The sequence below is a fragment of the Cyanistes caeruleus genome, chromosome 31 (genome assembly GCF_971803275.1).
Source record: "Cyanistes caeruleus chromosome 31, bCyaCae1.hap1.1, whole genome shotgun sequence".
NCBI lineage: Eukaryota > Metazoa > Chordata > Aves > Passeriformes > Paridae > Cyanistes > Cyanistes caeruleus.
In genome coordinates this window covers 3,189,473-3,210,520 of record NC_141731.1, presented here as the reverse complement: position 1 = coordinate 3,210,520, position 21,048 = coordinate 3,189,473, and the positions used below count along the sequence as shown (strand labels likewise).

At 51.5% G+C, this 21,048-nt stretch overlaps 2 protein-coding genes across 2 annotated transcripts in view; both read right to left on the bottom strand.

Annotated features, from left to right (window-relative positions):
• LOC147648733 (uncharacterized) overlaps positions 1 to 5,962 on the bottom strand; it is a 394,698-nt gene extending 388,736 nt beyond the window's left edge. Inside the window, exon 1 of the mRNA XM_086866601.1 lies at positions 5,798 to 5,962. The gene's annotated coding sequence lies outside the window, so the exon portion shown is untranslated. The remainder of the gene's footprint in view (positions 1 to 5,797) is intronic.
• The window catches only part of LOC147648732 (uncharacterized), a 38,716-nt gene extending 19,081 nt beyond the window's left edge, over positions 1 to 19,635 (bottom strand). Inside the window, exons 1-5 of the mRNA XM_086866491.1 lie at positions 19,470 to 19,635; positions 17,927 to 17,990; positions 17,182 to 17,230; positions 16,691 to 16,803; positions 15,859 to 16,098 (exon numbers count right to left, since the gene is read on the bottom strand). Of these exons, the coding sequence (XP_086722617.1) occupies positions 15,859 to 16,098; positions 16,691 to 16,803; positions 17,182 to 17,230; positions 17,927 to 17,985 (461 nt within the window). The 5' untranslated portion in view covers positions 17,986 to 17,990; positions 19,470 to 19,635. The remainder of the gene's footprint in view (positions 1 to 15,858; positions 16,099 to 16,690; positions 16,804 to 17,181; positions 17,231 to 17,926; positions 17,991 to 19,469) is intronic.
• Between the last annotated feature and the right edge of the window lie 1,413 nt (positions 19,636 to 21,048).

The following is a 21,048-nucleotide window of genomic DNA, read 5'->3' as shown; positions in this document are numbered from 1 at the left end:
TGAGGAGACTTGAAGGAATTTTTGGGATGTTTCTGGAATTTGGTAGGCTTATGAGAAGATTTTGGGAATTTTGTGGATTTCTTTCAGGAATTTTTGAGGTGTTTCTGGAATTTTGTGGGATATTGAGGAGACTTGAAGAACTTTGAGTGATCTTTCTTAGGTTTAGTGGAAATTTGTAAAGATTGTGTGGGATGTATCTGGAAGTTGGTGGGCTTATGAGAAGATTTTGGGGACTTCGTGGGGTTTTTTTTTGTAAGTTTGTGAGGTGTTTCTGGAATTTTGTGGGATTGTTTTGGAATGTTGTGGTAATTTTCTGGAATTTTGTGGGATTTTGAGGAGACTTGAATCGTTTTGAGGGGCTTTTCTTAAATTGTGCGGAAATTTTTGGAGATTATGTGGGAAGCTTCCGGAATTTGGTAGAGATTTGAGAAGATTTAGGAAATTTTGTGGGTGTTTTCTGCCATTTTTTGTCATTTTTTCTAGAATTTTGAGGGATGTTTCTGAAATTTTGTGATGTGTTTGTGTAATTTGGGTTATTGTCCTGGTTTAGGGTAAATTTGGGAGAAAACCTCCAGTGGGCTCCCCCCGGGAAGCAAACCCACGTGGCCCCTTTCTCCCACCCCCCATCCAGTTCGGGAAGAGATTTCCCTGAGAGGAGTGGAAAAAACCTGTTTATTTCCCAGGCACAGCACTACCCAGCACAAAAATGAACGATATCAAATTACAAAACCTCTCGCCCTTCAGCAGAGATGAGGAACTTCAGAGGGTCTCTTTCCTGGGGGTGTTGGCTCTGTTATCAGTCCCTCTGGCGCTGGAAAATGCCGCTGCCCAGGCCGGGCTCCCGGTAGTCCAGGGGTGCTCCCGGTGCTCCCCCGAGTCCCCAGTCCAGAGCAGCTTCGATTCGTTTCAGGAAAAGGGAAAGAAAACAGTCCAGGAAGACCTCTCTGCTCCGGCTAGCTGGAAAGCCAAGGCGATCTGTGTCTTGTTGTCTGTCTGTGCTGTAGTCAAAACTCCCGATGCGGGGGGAGCAAGTGCAGTCTGATAACAGACTTGGTGCTTCTTTTCCACTCACTTTTACTCTCAGATGGAATTTTAAGAATACAGAACCTGTGTCGGGGTTAGGTGGACGAATGGGGATACAATTTAACATCATAATCAACCCAGGACACACGCCCACTGTGCTTTCCAGCTGCTTTGCTCCAGCTCCTCCCAAATCACCACGAATTCCACTGAACTGAAACAAATCCAAATCCTCGTGGGTCGGGACAAGGGCAGGGAGAGGTCACTCAGGGATCACCATCAGGGCCACAACAGCCCGACATGGGGAAATGAACTGAACTTAGGACTGAGCAAATCAGACCAGGAGAATGAGGATTAAAATCAATCTTGAGAAACACCTCCTCCCGCTCCTGAACTTTTCTGTCCGGGCCGCTGCTCGCGGGGCACAGAGAGGGGCCCGGCCGTGTCCCTCCAGACCTCCCTGGGAATCACCCCAGAGCCCTCAGGCTTCCTTGTGCCCATCCCCGGGGTCCCTTGTCCCTCCCAATGGCTCCCGTGGCTCTCCCAGTCCATCCCAGCCTCTCCCAGTCCATCCCATTCAATCCCAGTGACCCCGCCTGTCCATCTCGCCCCTCCGTGGATCTGCCGCCCCTCAGCCAATCAGAGCGCGTCTCTCTGATGACTCATCAGTTGCCGGGCAGATCCACAGAGCCGAGAGCCCCGCGCTGGACTCGGCCGCCCAGTGCCGCGCACTTCATTCCCAGTCCCTCCCAGTGCCACCACAGTCCCTCCCAGTGCCACCACAGTCCCGCCCAGCGCCACCACAGTCCCGCCCTGAGGCCCCAGAGTCCCTCACACTCCTTTTTAGCCACTCCCAGTCTATTCCTAGTTCATTCTCACTTCAATCCAGATCTCTACACCCTCATCCAGTGTGCCAGTATCCGCTCTGATTTTTTTCAGTGCCACCCCAGTTCCTCCCTGTCCATTCCCAGTCCCTCCCAATGCCACACCACTCCTCTCCACTCTCTCCCAGTGCCCATCCCAGCGTGTCCATCTCGCTGGTGCCCTCCAGCTCCCAGCCCGGCCCCGGCCGCCTGCTCTGCTCCCTGATGGATTTCTCCCCTGCCCACATCCAGCTGAGCTGCTCCCAGGGCCAGCAGCAGCTCTCGGGCCACGTGCTGGCCACTGCCGTGCTCCCCAGCGGGGACTGGAGCCAGCAGCTCCTGGTGCTGCTGGAAACTCCCCCGGCAATGCGGGCTCAGCTCCAGCTGCCAGGTGGAGCACGGCAGCCTGGAGCACCCCCTGAGCCGGCACTGGGGCACGGCCCGGCCCCCACAGCGCCGGGGGCAGGGGGGGAGGCACTGGGGGGGCCCAGAGGGGGACTGGGCTGTGCTGGGAGGAACTGGGAGGGAGTTTGAGACAGACTGGTTTAAACTGGAGAAGGGATTGAGGTGCTTAGGATGGCTGGGAAGGGGATTAAAGGATGTTGGGGAGGGTGGGATGGGGTTCTGGGGGTGCTGGTGGACACTGGGAGGGAGTTTGGGGGGGCTGGGTGTCACTGGGAGGGATTTGAGTGAGCCTGGAGGAGCTGGAAGGAGATTGGGGATTGGAAAGCAGGGATTGGGATGAGGTTGGTTGTGCTGGAAGAGACTGGGAGGAGTCTTGATGAGTCCTGGTGGGGCTGGGAAGGGACTGGGAGAGGGTCTGGGGGTCCAGGGGCAGTGGGGGGAAATTGGGAGGGGGCTGTGGGATCCTGAGAGGAACAGGAGGGGCTCTGCTGGGTCCTGGGGAGGCTGGGAAGAGACTGGCAGTGATTTACCAAAATAGCAATATTGATCCAGTATCAATATCAATCTGTTAATGGACAAAAAACCTCTCCAACAGTTTAAAGTTACAAAGTGGATGTTTAATCACAGCACTGGGCGAGTGCTGGAGTCACCCCTTAATATGCACTGCAAGTTGACAAAAGATTCCAGTGTGAATTTATTTACAAAAGTCTTGAATATCCAAAATACTAATACATATTAATACTAATACATATGCATAATGCTAACACTTCCCATTCCCCACTTTGGATTAAAATGCACTGTAATCAGTTTAAAATGTCATTACAACTGCGTGGTTGGCTCCCCAATTTGAGGAGGGGGTCGTTTTGGTGAGGAGGGGTCATCAGGAGATGAAGGAAAACCGCTCTTCCTCACTCTCACCTTTCTACCTTTACAATGGTTGACATTACAAATGACATTTGGTACAACTCCAGTTTCCTCCCTTGTGACTTTGAAATGGGTTTCCAGATGTAAGGTCTGTGATCTTCCTGAACCCGTTTATCAGTTTCTCTTTTCTCATTATAAGCACCTCTAAACAAACATACAGTGACAAGTAATTTTTTACCTAAGTCTGAGATTCATTATCTCAAATCCTGCTTCTCACTTCATCATTAACTCTAACTAGCTCCAGCAAGGCCTATCTCTAGCTGAGATCTCCAAATTTTCTAAAATACCTAATTTTTTAAAATTATTTAGTCCAAAGGAGGTTCCAGAGGGTCCTGGGCAGGCTGGGGGAGACTGAGAGGGTCCTTTGAGGTACCTGTGGGGTCTGTGGGAGGTTTTGGGGGTCCTGCCCTCTGCAGTTGCCCCAGGGATGCCATGAAATGCCACCTGCAGTAAGATGCTGACGGAGATTGGAGTCTCCATGTTGGGTTTCGTCTTCCTGGTTCTGGGGCTCAGCATCTACCTGAGCAAGAATGTGAGACGGGGTCCCTCCCCCAAAGCATGTGTGTTCCCTCAGGGCCCCCATGCCCGGTGTCACCCCCTTTTCTCTGCCAACAGAGCTCCTGAGGCAGCGACAAAAGGTTCTCTAGGATTGAAAGTCAACAAATCCAGTCTCCTCAAGGAATTCCCATTGTTGGTCTGTGTCCTGATGGATTTTCATTCCCCTGCTTTCATCCAGGTGCCCACAGGGAGCCAGGAAGATGTGGAACCTCCCAGCCACGTGTCTTCCCAACACGGATCACCAGGACCACGGATCACCAGGGCTCTGCCCAACGGGGGTCACTGGGGATCATCCAACGCCCATCCTCCCATGGGGGATGGAGCTGGAGCAGCGCACGAAGCTCTTCCCGCACTCGGGGCACTCGCAGGGCTTCCCTTACTGGTGCCTCCGTTGGTGTTGGTCAAGTGAGAGCTCTGTGAGAAGCTCTTCCCACACTGGGGACACTCGTAGGGCCTCTCCCCACTGTGGATGCGCCGGTGGAGAGTGAGGGTGGAGTTGCGGTTGAAGCTCTTCCCGCAGTCGGGGCAGCGGAAGGGCCTCTCGTCTGTGTGAATCCGCTCATGTCTGATGACAGTGGAGCTGCGCTGAAACCTCTTCCCACACTCGGGACACTCATAGGGCCTCTCCCCAGTGTGGATGAGCTGGTGTTTTCTCAGGTCAGAGCTCCACCCAAAGCTTTTCCCACATTCCAAGCAGGTGTAGGGCCGTTCCCCAGTGTGGATCACCTGGTGTGCCCTCAGGTTGGACCTCTTGCTGAAGCACTTCCCACATTTTCCACACTCGTAGGGCTTTTCCCCAGTGTGGATCCTCTGGTGTTCCCTCAGGTAGGAGATGTAGCTGAAGCTCATCCCACATTCCCCACACTTGTAGGGCTTTTCCCCAGTGTGAATCACCTGCTCCTGGATCAGCTCGCACCTGTACCTGAAACCCTTCCCACATTCCAAGCAGTTGCAGGGCTTCTCCCCACCATGAGGCTTCTCCCCCAGCTCTGAGCTCTGGCTGGATCTCTGGCCATGTTCCTGGCATAGGCGGGATCTTTCCTCCTCGCAGCTCCCTGGGCTGCGTTTGCAGACCCTTCTCATGCGGCTTCTCCAGGGCTTTTCCACCTCCTCCATCCAGCCACGGCTTAGGAATGAAAAATCCTGGTTTGGGGGAAAAAACAAGAGGAGAGCACTTTGGGCTGGGGGTACCTCCTTGCCCAAGGTGCTCTCAGGAAGTCACTGGGCATCTTGTGTCTGAAAGAACCTCCAGGACACCAAGATTCAGCACCAACATCCTCCAAACATCAAAAGAGATCAAAAACTTCCAAAACACCAAAAAGCTGATATCCTCCCAAAATACAAAGATTCAGCCCCCACAAAAAAACAAAGCACCAACATTCAGCCCAATAAAGCTCAGAAACACCAAGATTCAGCCCCGGGAAAATCGTGCATCTCCCTGCCCGGGCACTCGCTGCATGGGGGGTGAGGGGGGCAATGAGGCCGGGCCGGAGCAGGGGGTGCCTGAGAGAGGCCCCGAGCCCGGCAGAAGCCCCTGCACAGCCATGCAAGTGGCTCCTGGCCGCACTCGGGGATCCCCCTGGCCATCCCCGCTGGAGCAGCCTGGTCCTGAGGGACTCTGGCCCCTGCGAGGGACCCCAGGCTGCAGCAGGACAAGGATTCCTGGCCCTCAGGGGGAGGCAGTGACATGACCTGACTGTGACCCCCATCCCTGTGCCTCTGGGCGGGGAGGGGGACGGAGAGGGGCACAAAGTTAAGCCCGGGAAGGAGGGACAGCTGGGGGGAAAGATGGATTTCCGTAGGAATTACTTTGCTTCTCGTTTTCTTGTTCTGACATGTTGGATAATAAATTCAATTAATTTCCCCAAGTCAGGTGTGCTGTGCCCGTGACGAAGGATTGAACTGTCCCTACCCCCATCCCGACCCCCGAGCCTTTCCTTGAGTGTTCTGCTCCCCGCCCGGGACAGGAAGGAAAGTCACGGAGTTTTGGCCTCTTTCTGGCATCCCCTGCTCCATCCCGGACTCACCCCCAGCTCGCAGCGCCCTCAGCTCCCGGGCACCCCGAGCTCCCGGCGCTTCAGCGCAGCGGCGCTTCCTTGGCCTCCTGCCCGGGCCGGGCCCAGCGCCGGGGCCGCTCCTCAGCCCAGGGGGCCGAGAAATGGCGGAGCGCAGCCCAAGGCACGCGAGGCCGTGCCGTGTGCAGAGCCCGCCGCTGGCTGCGATTGGCTGCTTCTGCCGTCACTCGTGGCTCTGGCGCGCGCTGATTGGGCAGAGCGGGGAGAAGCCCAACCCCGCTGGCGCCCTCAGGGCGGCCGTGGGGCAGGAGAGCCGCCATTGCCGGAGCGTCTGTGCGGGCCCGGCAGCGGCGGCAGCAGCGGCCGGAGCCCGGTGAGGCGGCGGCGGAGCTCGGAGGCGGCCCCGGCCATCGCAGGTGGGAGCCGCGCTCGGTTCTGCGGGGGCTCGGGGCTCGCTGCGGGCCCGGGAGGGGGCGGCAGGGGGCTGTGGCGGGTGGCTTGTGCCGTGGCCGGCCCGTGTTGGCCCTGGGCTGAGGGCGCTGCGGGAGCGGCTGCCCGCGGTCTCCTTGCCGCTGGGGCCTCGGCAGGAGGCGGTGGCGGAGCAGCGCTGGCTCGTCCCGCTTCGTGTCGGGAGGCCGGAGGTGGCTGCGCTGGGCCCGGGGCCGGGCGGGAAAATTCCCGGCGCCAGAGGTTTGTGTGGCCCAAGGAGCCAGAGGAGCGGTGTGCAAGTGACTTTATTGCTGCCCAAAGGGAGAGGCCATGGGGCATTTGCCGTGCGCTCTCTCCAGGTCTTGGAGGACGCGGCCTCGTTTTTGTCCTGATTTTCCCGGCCGCACGTCCCTGTCCCTTTGCCCAACACTGGCCGAGGTGCTTGGAAGGTTCAGCCTTCCCGATCCGCCTGCTGCATGTCCTTTTTGTATAACATCCGATATTCGTGGCTCTGTGAAGTGTTTGTTCTTCTGGAAGTTCAGAAATGTAGCGGGACTTGGTCTGAGCAGCAGTCCTTATCAATTAGTAACATTTTCTGAAACTGATGGTTTCTCCCATTGCTTCCTTATGTACAAGTCCCTGTCCCCATCTCCAAGCAGATTCACTCATTGCCTCTGTTTTTTCTCCCTGGGTGTTCTTTGTTTTTGGGATTGCTCTCAGTGCCCTCATTCTCTGTCCTTTTGTAGCCATTTGTGGCTCAGGAGGCCTGGCTGCCACCTGCATCCCCTTGCTCAGCTGCTGAATGAGCTGCACTCAGCAAGGTGTGGTGCATGGTAAAAAGATGAGAGTTGCTGTAGCACATGAGAGGAGAAACAGCATTTGTTTAACCCATGGTCTGTGAGAGAACCACAAACTGTGTCCCATTCCCATCCTTTCCACATTTGGACCAGTACAAGAGCTGGTTTTTTATTTCCTTTTTTATCTGTTCCTCCACTTTTCCTTTGTGATCTATTTGCCAAGAGCAGTTTGAGTCATTTACCTTTCCACAAACTCTGCCTCGATTTTCTGCTAAAAGGTAATCTGATCCATCCCATGGTGAAATGTTGTGTTCCTCATCTGAGTGGATTGGTCAGGAAGAAGGTTGGGAGCTGTCTGATTGAGTATGTCAGGAAAATTAATCCACAAACCCCAGAGGTTTATGTCTAAAAAGGATACAGGGGAGTCCTTTGACTTTATTTGAATAAAGGGAGAGGCCATGGGGCATTTTCCTGGGGTCTCTCAAATTTTTGGAAGACACAACCTTGTTTTCATCCCAATTTCCCGGCTCCGTGTCCCTCTCTTTCCCCACTGCCTGAGGTATTGGAGAGGTACAGACTTCCCGGAATGCCTGATACCTAAGATTCCCCGCTAATGTGTAACCCTCCCTCTTAATTTTTAACTCTTACGGAATTTATGGTTTTCTTGCATTATTTCTTTCATTTTTCAATATTTAATCTCATTTATCAGCAATCCTACAGTCTGTAAAGACAAATAGATATTTTCCATTCATCCATCAGTGGAAACTTTCTCATTGTTTCTTTTATCTCTCAGTGCTGGTTTCATGTATCAGCAGACCCACAGCTTGTTTATAAAGACAAATCTGTCATTCCTCTCAGGTATTTCACTGACAGTTTGTAATCTAATTATGGCATTGAAATGATGAATGGGTTCTCTGGCTCCTGATATGAATTCCTTGGGGTTCCCAGGGGCTGGTCCATGGTGCTGCAGTGAGAAATGTGAGTGAAAATAGGAGAAGAAGGTGACAGGAGAAAAGGGCAGGAAAGATGATGGGAAAATTCTAAGAAACATGAGTGCAAAAGGGTGAGAAACATGAGGGGAGAGAAGGGAGAGAATGTGAGGGGAAGAGCATGAGAAACTTAACTATTAAAAACAGTAGAACAGTCAGGAAATGTGAGGGAAACATTGTGGAAACCTGAGGAAAAAAAAAAAAAAAAAGAGAAACCTGAGGGTGGAAAAAGGCAGAAGATATGAGTGAAAAAAGGGCACAAAATATGAGAGGAAAAGTGTAAGGAACATGAAGAGAAAAGAATGATAAATGTGAAGAAAAAGGTGTGAGAACGATGAGGAGAAAAGTGAGAAACATAAGGAGAAATTTTGAGAAGGAAAACTGGGATAAGGAGAGAACCAAGAGGGGAGAAAAAGGTGGGAAATGTGAGAGGAAAAGTGTGAGGAACATGAGGTGAAAAGGCTGGGAATCATGAGTAAAAATGATCAGGAGAAGTGTCACAGTCTTGGTTGGGAAGGGGTGAAAATGTGAGAGAGAAAGCACAGGAAATGTGAATGGAGAAAAGGGCAGGAGAAAAGGCACTATTGACAAAAGAGCTGTAATAATTCCAAACCCATTCCCCATACATTTGTCCATTTATTGGACAAGCCCAGGGCTGCTCTGTGTGCACGTCTCTACCTCTGCCTTAATTCCCCTTTGGAAGCGGTGGAACTGGCCGGATCTGTGTCGCTAGAGGACACAAAGTGGAGCACGAGGGTTTGAATCACGAAACAGCCAGAGGTTTATTTCATGAGGCAAAAGCCCTTAAAGCCCTTATTTTGGGGTTTTTCAACCCTTTTTATAAGGTGTTCCAATACAGGTTAGGCTGACTGGTAGAAGAAACAACAGCTCCCTCATCCCATTGGTGGGACAAGAGAGAAACACTCTCAGAACATCTGTATGATTTTTTTGAGAAACTAAAACCTTGTTTTCACTACAGTCCTTGAGAGAGAAGAAAGTTCTCAAAAGACTTTCCCTTGGGAACAGATCAGCCCCTGAGAGCTTGAAACTGTCTCAGGTTCAGAAAATCATGTCCACAGATCTGCCCACCAGCAGCAGCTGCTCCAAGCTGGGAACGTGACTGGCGGTGCTGATTTCCAGAGGCTTCTGTCCCCCAGGTGAAGCCAAGGCAGGGCAGGGTTGAAAAGCGCTGCTGGTGCTGGTGCTGGTGCTGGTGCTGCTGCTGCTGCTGCTGCTGCTGCTGCTGCTGCTGCTGCTGCTGCTGCTCTGTGCCAGAGAGCCCCGGCTGGGCAGGGCACGGCGCCCACGCACTGCGGGCTCTTCCTCCTGCTGGGCACACCTGGGAACAAGTCATGATGACTTTTGGGAAAAACAAGAGCTTTGTGGGGGCTGCACTGCTCCTCACACACTCAGGCCACCTACGGCACAGAGCTTTGGCCCCCAAAAAGGTAAACCAGAGGGAAACAGCTGGAAAAGGTTTCATTTCAACCTTTCTTACCTGCTCAACAGAAATGGCCAAAATGAAAGTTACCAAGCAGGGTGTGATCCCCACATCCAGCTCAGAAACAGTTAGAAAGAAGGCAATACTGTATTTCTGCACTGGCTGTGTGGGAAATCCCTTCCCTAACTTGTGCACACCCAGCAATCTCACCTACTCGTTTGTATCCATGGAACTAAGACATACTCAATACTTTGCTGAAGCTCACAGGCTAAACATTCCCCTAAATTATTTGACATATTTAAATCTCATCTCAGAATTTATCAACATGAGAGTAGGGCTGTCCTGAGGGTCTCTGGTCTCATTGTCATAGGTTCAGGAGGAGACCCATGCACAAAAGAACCCAAGACTCAGATGGGGTTGCAAAGCAAATTTATTCTATTAGTTGCAGTAGCAAATACTGCATACCAACCCCAGCATTCCCAAAAACCCGCTGAGCGGGAGAAGGAGCTGAAGCATCGTCCTCAGCGGGAGGGCAGGTAGGCAGTGCCCTTTCAGGACATCCCCTGCATCAAAACAGTGTGCACCTCGTCCTTCTCACCTCTCCACCCCAGACACAGGCCTTATATCTCCTGCTCAGGAGTGGCATTTTCCCAGTTCCAGCATCAGCTCCCACAGGGCCAGCATGAGATGAGGCCACAATGGCTCAGAATAGCGACTCCAAGCCAACAAGGCCTCCATTATGCATTGTTCCTCTTTCAAAAGTTAACTGCCCACCGACTGACCAATACATTGCTTCTCTTGCAAGGGTCAAGTTCCCACCCCTTAAACGATACAGTTTTCTTCATTGTCTTGTCAACCTGCTCAAACATGGATCAAATGTGGCAGGGCCTCAAACACGACTGCGGTCCCTGACACAATCTTTTGGAAACACCCGTTCCTCATCTTCTCCTCTGGATGTCAAGAGATTCCTAAAACCACTTTCTTCCTGTGAATGCATTCCAGCTACCTTCTTACCAGGACCACTCTCTTTATTCTCAAGGCTAAGATAGCCACTTGCAGACATGAATCACTGCAGTGGGGGAATACAGGGTTCAGCACTGTTTGTTAAAGCTAATGGAATTCACGAGCCCTATTTGTTACAGTTCAACACCTCTGCTTCCTTTTCTGGGAATTCAACACAAACTTAGTAAGTTCTGCAAGTTCTCTTGCTGCATAAAGCCACATTGTGTCTTTCATTCAGCAATTCATGAAGAAAACACAAATTGCCTACTGAGACCCTTCTGCTCCCTCCCAAATCACTACTCAAGAACAAGCCTCAGGCACATGCCCATAGTCCCTCTCTGCCAGCAGCTCCGAGCTGCATTGCACAGTGCTTGCTGTGCCCCAGAGAGCACCAAGCAGGCTGGCCTGGTGCCCCTGAATATTTCTGCAAAACCCTCTGCATTTCACACCTTTGCTGTGGCTCAGTGCAGAGCTCCAGGATTGCAGGCGCTTGGTCCCAGAGCTGTGTGAGGCAGTGGCTCGTGCAGATGTGCCCTGACTTGCTGTCAGTGCCTCACGCTGGCCTCGGTTCCCCTGGCAGAAATGCCGTGCCTGAAGGACACTGCCCTGTGCTGGAGCCTGCGGAGCAGCCCGGCTCCCTCCCCCTGTGCCCAGAGTGCTGCACACACTGCTGACCATTGCCAGGAGTTCCAGGGCAGGCGGCAGAAGAGCAGCACTGGTCAGGCAGGGCAGCAGCCCTGGGCTGCTCTTTGCCTTTCTCTCCTCCTGTGCAGACTCCAGACAGCCCATGGCACCAGTGTGTGCTGTGCCCAGCACGGCGCCGCTTCCCCTCAGGAGCAGCCAGCTGCCAGCTTGGCTCTGAGAGCGGAGGATTTGCCTGGGGCCAGCAAGAGGCAGCCAGGGCCAGGCTGCTGCCTCTTGCAGCTCCAAGGGCCTCCTTCCAGCCTGCCTCTGCCGAGGCTCAGGCTTCTCCGGGCTCTGCCAGGGCTCTGCTGGGGCTCCAGCCTGGCCAAGGCCGGGCCCGCTCTCACCTCACAGTCGCTGACAGCTTTGCACCACAGGAGACCTTGCACAGCACCCTCACTACTCTTTCTGCTTTCTCTCTTCAGCCAGACTCTCCTCCAGTCAAAGAGATTTCTCTTAGGGATACAAATCCAAGTGGCAGGAACCCAAATGTTCTCGAGTCACATCTGCACAGCCTGCATCTGCACAGGATGTTTGTGTTGCACCGCTCCTCCTTTGGTTTTTCCTGCAAATGCCATTGCTGTTTCTGCCTCAAATAGAAATGCCACAGCTGGGCAAAACTTGTCCAGTTGTCCATATTCCAAAGGCAGTGTGGTCTGGAGAGGATGAATGAAGAGGAGCCTTCCCCACTTTGAAACCGTAAAAAGAAGCCATCAATGTCACTTTCCACCTCTAAGAAAAAACTGACAATTCAGAAGGAAATGTTGAGCTTTCTCACAGGGTCAGAAGGAGAGAAATGTTCCAAAGGAGTTGAGATTTGAGAAATTTTATTTAAAATCCTACTCTACAATCCTACACTACAAACCTACACTACCATCCTGCACTACAATCCTACTCTATAATCCTACTCTACAATCCTACTCTATAATCCTACTCTACAGTCCTACTCTAAGTTGGTCATGGAGAAGACAGTTTCTAAATTAATTGTTGCATTCCTGCCTCCTCCTTCCACTTCTTCACTGCAACGATGAGAGGTGCCAGGCTGGACCCAGGCATGGCCGATGTTATAAATTGATGCTGCAGAAAGGAAATGAAAACAACAAGAAAGCATGATTTTTCCAATCTAAGAGCTTTAAAGGCAGGGGAATACTTTTTAAATGAAAAGGGGATTGAGTCAGAGTAGGTCAGGAGCATGGGGCAAGAGTGGCACAGGTAGGTGCTGGTAGGTGGCCCATCCCTGGAAATATCTGAGGTGTGAGTATCCTGATCTCTTGAAAGATGTCCCTGCTCATTGCAGGACACAGACTAGATGACCTTTCCATGTCCCTGTGTGTTAGTTTGAGATGAATTGACATTTAGGGAAAGAAGTAAGAAACCCCGCACGGAAGTGATTTCTTTGAGAGAAGCTGCTGGGAGCTTCCCCTGTGCCTGAGACAGGCCAATGGCTGGCTAGTTCTGAGAACTGACAACATTTTGCACCATTTAGAAATGAGATGCGCCTCTGTGATGATGCACATTTTGAAAACCACCAGCCCGGGCACTGGCCCTCTTTGCTTCCGGAGCCCGAAGGTAACGGAGCTCTGGTGAGGCCGGCCCTGCTCGCCCACGGCCTGTGCTCCTGGGGGAGGCCGGGCCAGAGCCCAGCGGCTCCCGGGCGGGGGATGGAGGCTGCGGGACCCCGGCCCCAGGCTGGGCCAGGCCACGGCTGCTGACATCTTGCCCACACTAAACCCTCTCCCCGGCGTGCAGCGACGGCTCCAGGCCGAGCCTCCCCTCCCAGCGGCTCCCGGGCAGAGAGAGGGGCTCAGCACAGCCTGAAATCCAACACCGTGACTGCCATGACCTGGGTGAGATTGAACCCTTTCACTGCACAGATGAGACCTTTCTTACTCTTGTGGGCCTGATAATAAAATTTGTTATTCCTTTGAAGTTTGAAGCCTGTTTTGCCCTTCTCCTAATCCATAGCTCCCAGCAAGAAATGAGTAAGTGCCCTGGTGATTTTAGCCAGCGCTAAAATCACCGCACTCCCTGCCAGCCCAGCCCAGTCTAGGATTGCTCCCCACTGTCAGCTGAACAGCACCAAGGTTGGAAGGGAGGAGGATGGGGGCTCATCTGATGCCTTGGATTTCAGTGGAGGAGGAGCCCATCCCTGGGACACTGTTTCACCTGCAGCCCTTTTGGCATTTTACCTGCAGCAGCTCCTTGGCAGACCAGCGCTGCGCCTCGCCTTTCTGCAGGCAGCATCTCAGGAAGTCACGCAGCAAAGGCGAGAATTGCTCGGGCTGCCGCAGCTGTGGGGTCCCTTCTGTGGCTATGTGGAATTTAGCCTGGAGAAAAAGGAAACACAAGGCTCCACCTGCTTCTTTCCCATCTGGAACTGCTCTCCCAGAGCCCATTGTTTAAGCTCCACTCTGCAGTGGCAGTTTTTGCCCTGGCAGAGAGGCAGACATGACTTTCCTGTAGCATTTGGATGGTGGCTTTCCTGTATCATGAAAAAACCCAAGCCCCAAAGCCACAGCTTTGCCAGCATCCAGCAGATCTTGTCTTGGCAGCTGATTTCATTGCCTGCTCTAGTTAGTGGCAACTACATCAGCAAATACGTGTTTCCTTCTCAGAGGATTCCCAGCAGCTTGGCAGCCTTTTTGGAAGAGGGATTTTGCTGTTCTAACTAACTACTATTTCCAAGGATTCTTACATGAAAAGAATCTCTGCAGTGCTTGTTGGTCCCTTAAGCACAGCTGCCATAAAACAAAACTCATCAGGCTTTTTGTCCTGTTCTTGAAAATGATGGTAATTGGAAGAAAAGAAAGGAAATGCAGCAGGTGTTCCTCAGGGAAGGAAACAAACCTTTGGAATCTCATTTCCAACACAGACACATTAAGATGCCTCCACAAATGTATTGGGTTGAAAATGCCTGTTTGGGCACACAGGAGCCACCTGCAGCTCTGTCTCTCAGCACTCTGAAAATTTCAGGTTCCCTTAGGTGGCAAAAGGAAAATATTCATGGTGAAATCAGAAGTGTCATCCCTGTGGTAAGCCTGTGCTGGTTGGATTCTCAAGTCAATGCATTAACGCTGTGCCCATCCCAGAAAGTGCCAGGAAACAAACAGGAGGTTTTGGCAGGCTCTCCCCGTCAGCAGGCTCCAGCTTGGTGATATGGAGAAAGTGGCTTGGGTTAGGAAAGAAGGTGGTCACTGAGTGTCTCAGCAGCACTGCACAAGAAGCAGAAGAGACTCTGGCTTTACAGCCTCATCTCCAGGTTTCAGGCAAGTTTCCCTGTGAGAAGAATGGGGCTGCACTTCTTCTCTCAAAAGCACTGTTTTAGAAACTTGGTTTGCTTTGAGTTTCTTTGCTTCATTTCTGGAAAGATAACAGCAGCTCTGAGATGCTTGTTTCCTATTCTTGGGGCCATCTACACAGCCAAAAGAGCTGGAACGACTTGTAAGGCAAAGCAAAATGCTGCCTGAGAATGGAGATGGTTTGGGCGAGGTAAGGCTTGAGTTCCCCCAGTGCTGCAACCAAACCTCCAGCAGATGCTGATGTGCTGCAGGGCCATTTGTAGAAGGGGCCTTGGTGGAAGTACTTCCAGCAGATGGCCATGGGATTTTGTGCAGTGAGCAGAGAACACGGGACAGGTGAGAAAGACAGCGGGATCAGAGAGTATTTGCTCCTTACCGATCGAGCAGTGAAACTGTCATAAGGAGTTTTTTGTTCGGCCATTTCAATTGCCACAATTCCAAAAGACCACACGTCCACTTTGGGGCCATATGGTTGACGCTTCACCACTTCAGGTGCCATCCACCAAGGAGTCCCGGTCACCGAGCACCGCTGATTTTGCTCAGGGGTGAGCTGAGCAGAAAGGCCAAAATCAGCTGAGGAGAAAGCAAAATACTCTTTTAATTTTAATACTCTCAATTAGGAAACCAAGCCAGAGAATTCCCCGGTAGAAGTTTGAGAATGTGCAGTTGAATTTTCTGTACAATACTCCCTGCTCTGTTTCCTTGGGGCTTTAGCCAAGGCAATTCGCTACTTCAAACACCCCCCCATTTCTTACACTTCCTCCAGCAGTGCCTTTTGTTTTCCTGAAGGTTTAGATTGCAGCTCCCTCCCTCTGGAAGGAACACACACAGACACACACAGAGCAATAGCACTCTTGGCTGCTTGTGGTTCCTTGTCATAGCTGTGTGCACCCTGCAACTGTGCCTTCAGCCCACAGCAGGGGGGACCCCTGCACTGCCAGCAGCAGCATTTTTGGGGAGCTGGCAGTCACTGAAAGCAGCCCCACACCCCCCATTCCTGGAAGGCTGAAGCTGAGCAAGAATACACTGACCCAGCTTGACAGAGCCGTCGGTTCTGAGAAGGATGTTGTTGCTCTTGACATCTCGATGGATCACGTGGTTGGAGTGAAGAAAATCCAGTCCTTGCAGGCACTGAGAGAGAAAAGAGAACCAGGGGGGCAAAAAGTAGTGCTGTGAGTTCATCGCACAAGCAAGGAAACAGCTGTGGAAGGTTCCCTTTGCAGGGGAATGGGGAGGAATGGCAGAACACAGCGCCATTGAGAGCAAGAGCCTGCTGCTCCAACAGTAGCAGAGCAGCACCTTTCTCAGTGGAGAACTGCAAATGCCAATGCACGAGACAGAGCTAGAATACAAGAGCAGGGGATAAGAGTACAGGAAGTGAGTCCAGTGAGTGTAGGGGCACTGGCAGACAGTTCCCTTGAGATGCTCTTGCTTGCCCATAGCCGAGCAGCAGCACAGAAACCAAGCTTGGCCCATGAAATCCCTCCCGTTCTGAGCCCCTGTTTCCCAGACAATGCAGCTCAAGGCCTTGGAAGCACAGATGGGATCCCTGACCTCCCGACTGACAGCTGCAATCTCTCCTTCAGACATTTGAATCTCATCGATGAGATCTCTCAGAGTGCCTCCGTCCATGTACTCCATCACCAGCCAGAGTTCCTCATGCACAAGGTAGCTGAAAAAAGGAAACAAGGCCATGCAGGTGAACATGCACGGCTAGGTTGGTTTTTCGCTTGAGTCTTGTTTCTGGGTCCCTTGGAGACAAGGGCAGAAGAAAAGGCATAGACATTGCCTCTAGGCTGTGCAGTGTTTGCAGTCTGTGCTGTCTCAAGGAGAAAGGCAGTTTAGGAAGAGCCCAGATAAAAAACCTGTCACGCATGGCATTTCTGGAAATAAGCACCTAGTCTTCCTGGCATGCACAGCAATGGAAAAGAGGGGCAACAATGCAAGGGCAATCCTCTCTTGGATGGTTCATCAGCATTTAAGAAACTTGAAAAACTCAAGCCCAAAGAACTGTGGAGGCAATGAACTTAGAAGGTATTGAATTCTTAAGATAGGGCTGATGCAGGGTTTTGAACAATTTTCAGTCTGCATTTGCCAGGGTGGATTCATGCAGACAAAATGCAGTCTCTTCCCATCCATTGGAGATAAGTAGAGAAATAATCATTAACAACTCTATTTCCTGCCAGTGACCAAAGTGGGTTTTTAAGCTCTCATGCTTGTAGTATGTAAACAAACATTCAAGGGATAGGACCTTGACCACTCACCTGGCTAAGTAATTCACGATCCTGGGACTCCTATTACTCTCCATGATCCTGATTTCATTCATGGTTAATATCTTCCTACTCACTCCTTGCACATTTATTTTCTTTATGGCCACCTCAAATGACATTGAAAAGGAGTAATTTGAGAAAATTGGTAGCATGAGACTACAACACACATGGAGGAAGTGATTTTGGAATGGCACAGCCAAGCTGAGCCAAAGTGCCTTGTGATTAGACCTCATCACTGGAGTAATTAGGGAGTGACATTCCAACAGCCCATTTCTCTGCTCCCTTGGGGGCCAGTTACAGGACATGTGGCCACTGGCGATTTGCCTTGTCCACAAAGCCTGTTCCAAGTGCAATTTGCAGGCTGGCTCCAGTCTGTGCTTCTTGTGCCTTTTCAGCACAGCTCTACTCAAAGCTCCAGCCACAGCTGTCAGCAGTGGGGAAAGGCCTGGAGAGCAGCAGAGGCTGCAGGGGCTGCTGACATTTACCTCTCCTCCTGTTGCAATGTCAAGTGCTCTGGAAACCTCTCCAAAACCCCTAGAAACAAAACAGCAGCAAAGAAAGGAGAAGCCATTTAGATCTTGCAGTGGAAGCCAGTCCAGACAGGAGAGCTCTGCTGTAAATGCCTAAAAGCTGCAGGTTGCAGGAGGGGTCTGCCAGAAGGCAGATGATGCATTTTCCCCTCAAGTGCCTGGGCACTGGGCCTGTTCCTGAAGCCTTGGGCTTTACTGCCTCAGCTCCAAAAGGCAGCTTATTCCTTCATCTCGGCTATCAGCTTCTAAACTGTGCAATTCTAATCCTGAGCATGGAGTATTTCCTTTAGCAAACTCTTGGAGAGAAATGTTCCTGAGAACTGTTATCTGACAGCTCTCATTGGGGGTAGGTTGTGCTTTCAGGCAAGCAAGATTCTTCTCCTTTCATTAGTGTGGCCAGATGATTTGGAGACATCCAAAAATGTGAAGGAAATGAATCCTGAGCTGTCCCACACTTGAGAGACAAGCAGATTTACCAGGTTCTGTTCCTTGCTGCAGGCAAGACCTTGGCAGCATGGAGATGTCTTTGACAATGCCTTCTGAGCACACTTGACAAATTCTGGCCAGTACTGAGAGATGGGGCAGACTAAGCCCGCTGTCTAAACATGTGGACAACTTGTCTGACTTCCCACTTGATGGATATTCCACCAGTGAAACACCTGGCCCGTGGCTGTGTAGAAGTGACTGTGGTTGGACTCACCCACTGCCAAGACTTTCCAGTTCGATGTATTTTGTTCTGGGATTTTCCTTGTTCACCATTCTCCCTGAGGGAAACAAAATGCAAGATGCTGACTCTCAGGCAGAGATCCCAACTTGCAGGAGATGCCAAAGGCAGCCCCGCTGTCTGGGGCTCTGAACCCTCTGTGGTCAGCTGGGCAGCAAGCACAGCAGCAACAAGACAGGCAGTTGTGCAGTACAAATGGGCAGCAGAGAGACTGATTTTGTCCAGTCCTTGGAAGGAAATGAAGCGCAGAGAGCACAGCAGGGCACAGCACAAGGCTGGCAAAGGCCAAGCATGAGCACTGACAAGCAATGGCAAGAAGACACAGCCAGCCTGAGCCCCTGACAAGCTGTGGCCCCCGTTCAGGACACAACAGCATTGCCTTGGAGATCAGACACAGCCAGGTGCAGATCAAGGCCCTTTTGTGTCCCAGCAGGTGAAGGTAGACACCAAATCAGCTGGGATCTTTCTCAGCCCCACCAGGTCTTTTCTGAGAGCACAGCACTGGCAGCTGTTATGGGCAAGAAGCAGATTAAATGGGTTGTGCTGCAGAATCACAAAGGGCTTGATGTGTTTTCCCAGAGACTGATCTGAGCAGGGCTTGGGCCAATAGGTAGGATTCTAAGAGTCATGGGAATGGCTGGGAATCAGGGATGAAAAAGTGCCATGGATCTGAGGAATACACAGCACAGGGGCTGCAGGCTCGCTCCTGAGAAATGCCTGCAGTGCTGTTTTATCTGATCACACCACGTGGATATGTCTCTTGGACACATCTTTATAAAAATAAATCTGGGATATTAATTACAGATTGTGGCACAAGTATCTGTTTCTTCATTGTGGGCCCAATGAAAACATCTCTTGCTCTCTGTTTCTGCTGTCACCTGATGTTCTTGCAAAGGAGTCCTCACTGACAAAAATACAGCATTCTCATAAAAACCTTGTAGATGTAGTAGAGGCAATAAAAACAGTCCTAATAATGACACCACTAAAACCCATGGGGCAGAACAGCCCTTTCAGGATGGAGAAAAAAAAAACTCTACCAAAAAACCCCAAATCCGAAACCAAAAAAGGATAAAAACTGAAAACTAAAAACGAAACCCCAACAAAAAGACAAAACCCCAAATCCAATCAATATCTCTGAAGTCTTTTGGTTCTGACGACTGGTGGGAAGTCTGGAGTCTAAGGAGAATCTAGGAATCAAATATTCTGTTCAGTTTGGCCACTAGCACACAGAACTTGCATAGATCATTTGCTGTGCCACAGCCTTCTGCTGATCCAAGAACAATTCCTGCTGCTGCCTTTAGTGGCAAGGGAATGCCAGGCAAAGCCGAGCCAGTCCAAGCTGCCCTCAGAGGCAGCAGGAACAGCCAGAGCGCTCTCTCGCTGCCTCAGAGCACAGCAGTTCCTGTGGGGAGTCCTAAATGTCTCTGGGACACCAAAGTGAGGAGGATCATTTGCTACAGCTCTGCTGGCACGTGCACACAATACACTGTCCCTCAGACAAGAAATACACCAGACATACTCAGTTGCTCCACGAAGTTTCCCAGGCTCTCCTGGAGCTGAGCAGCAGATGTGTCACTGCTGGAAATGGACAAACTGCCCCGGCTCCACTGCTCAGCTTGGGCAACAAAGGCTCCTTTAGATGCTGCTGCTGCTGCTGCTGCAGCAGATTGAATGGAAGAGCCTGTGTAGATCTGAGAGAAGAAAGGAGTTTGTGTCAGGAAGCTGGCTGGCAGAGATTACCCCGAGTTCCCTTTTCAAATGCAAGCCCTTAGGAAGTTGCTGTTAGCCACATGCAAAGCTCATCAACTGGATTTTTTGGATGCCCACTTCTGGAACCAAATGGTCAAAACCCAAGGTTGGTTTTAATCAAGTTGATGGCCAGTTTCATATTCCATTTTCCTGGATTTTATGAAGGATGACTGCAACAACGACCATTGCACTTCCTCCCAAGGATCCCTTTCCCCCTCCAAGGGCTGCAGACACATTTGCAGCTCCTTGTTCTAATGTTGGAGCTCCTCCCCCTCAGTCCTCTTTTCCTGCACCATCTTCAGAAGGTGCTCAGCCTGCAGCACTTGTGCTTGGGACAGTACCTGTGCCTCCCGCCGACCTTGGGGCTCTTCATCAGCAGGCATTTGCTGGAAGCCTTCGCAGGCTGCCAGGTGAGATATCAACACGTCCACCTCAAGTCAAAGAGAACAAAGCAGTCAGAGACCACAGCTTGTCCCTGTGTGCCAAGGCTCATTGACTGTGAGCAAAGGGAAAGAGCAGGACAGCAGCAGATTCACCAAGGGATACAGACAGCTTGCAGCTTGTATTCCAAATCTGTCTGGGGGACTGTGTTCACTTGCAAAAAGCCCTGAAGAAACAAGGAGAGCAGGAGCAGGCCAGCAGGAATCCCTTGAGATGAGTGCTGGCAAAAGGGGCAAATGACTGGTGCCACTGTCCAGGGCAGCAGCTGAGATTGAGCACAGCAGGAAATGTCCTTCCAAGCAGCTGGGATAGACACTACAGCAGGATGGCACTGAGAGGCATCAGCCCAGCCCCCTGCTGCTCTGCAGAGGAAAGGCAAGAAGGGCAGAAAGCACCAGACTGCAGTGACTGCTGTGCCTATTGCTCTTTCACTCACTCGATTTTCTAGAGCCTCTTGCTGCTGAGCGAGGAGATCTAATTTCTCTTGGATGATTCTCCTTTCTTCCTCCAGCCTCTTCTCCCTTGCACTGATCCTAGCCTCAGCTTCCTGCAGCTCTGCCAGAAGCTCCTCCTCGGAGGCCTGAGAAGAATGACAGAGAGGAATTTCCATGAGTGGAGTGTCTGCCACTCTTTCACTCACCTGGTTTTCTTGATTTCCTCTCTGCCAGGGGAGATCCATCTCCTCTTCGATGCTTCTGTCTTCCTCGTGCCTCCTCTTCACTGCCATGATGGCCATCGGAGCTTCGGGCAGCTCTGCCTGGGGCTCTGCCTCGATGTTCTGTACACACAAATGGAGAGCAAGTGCCTGGGAGCTGCCATCAGGCTCAGCTTCTTCCTCCGTTTCAGCCTCAAAATCACACTCATTCAGTCACTTCTTTCTGCTTCCCTACCCACCTCTGCTTCCACTG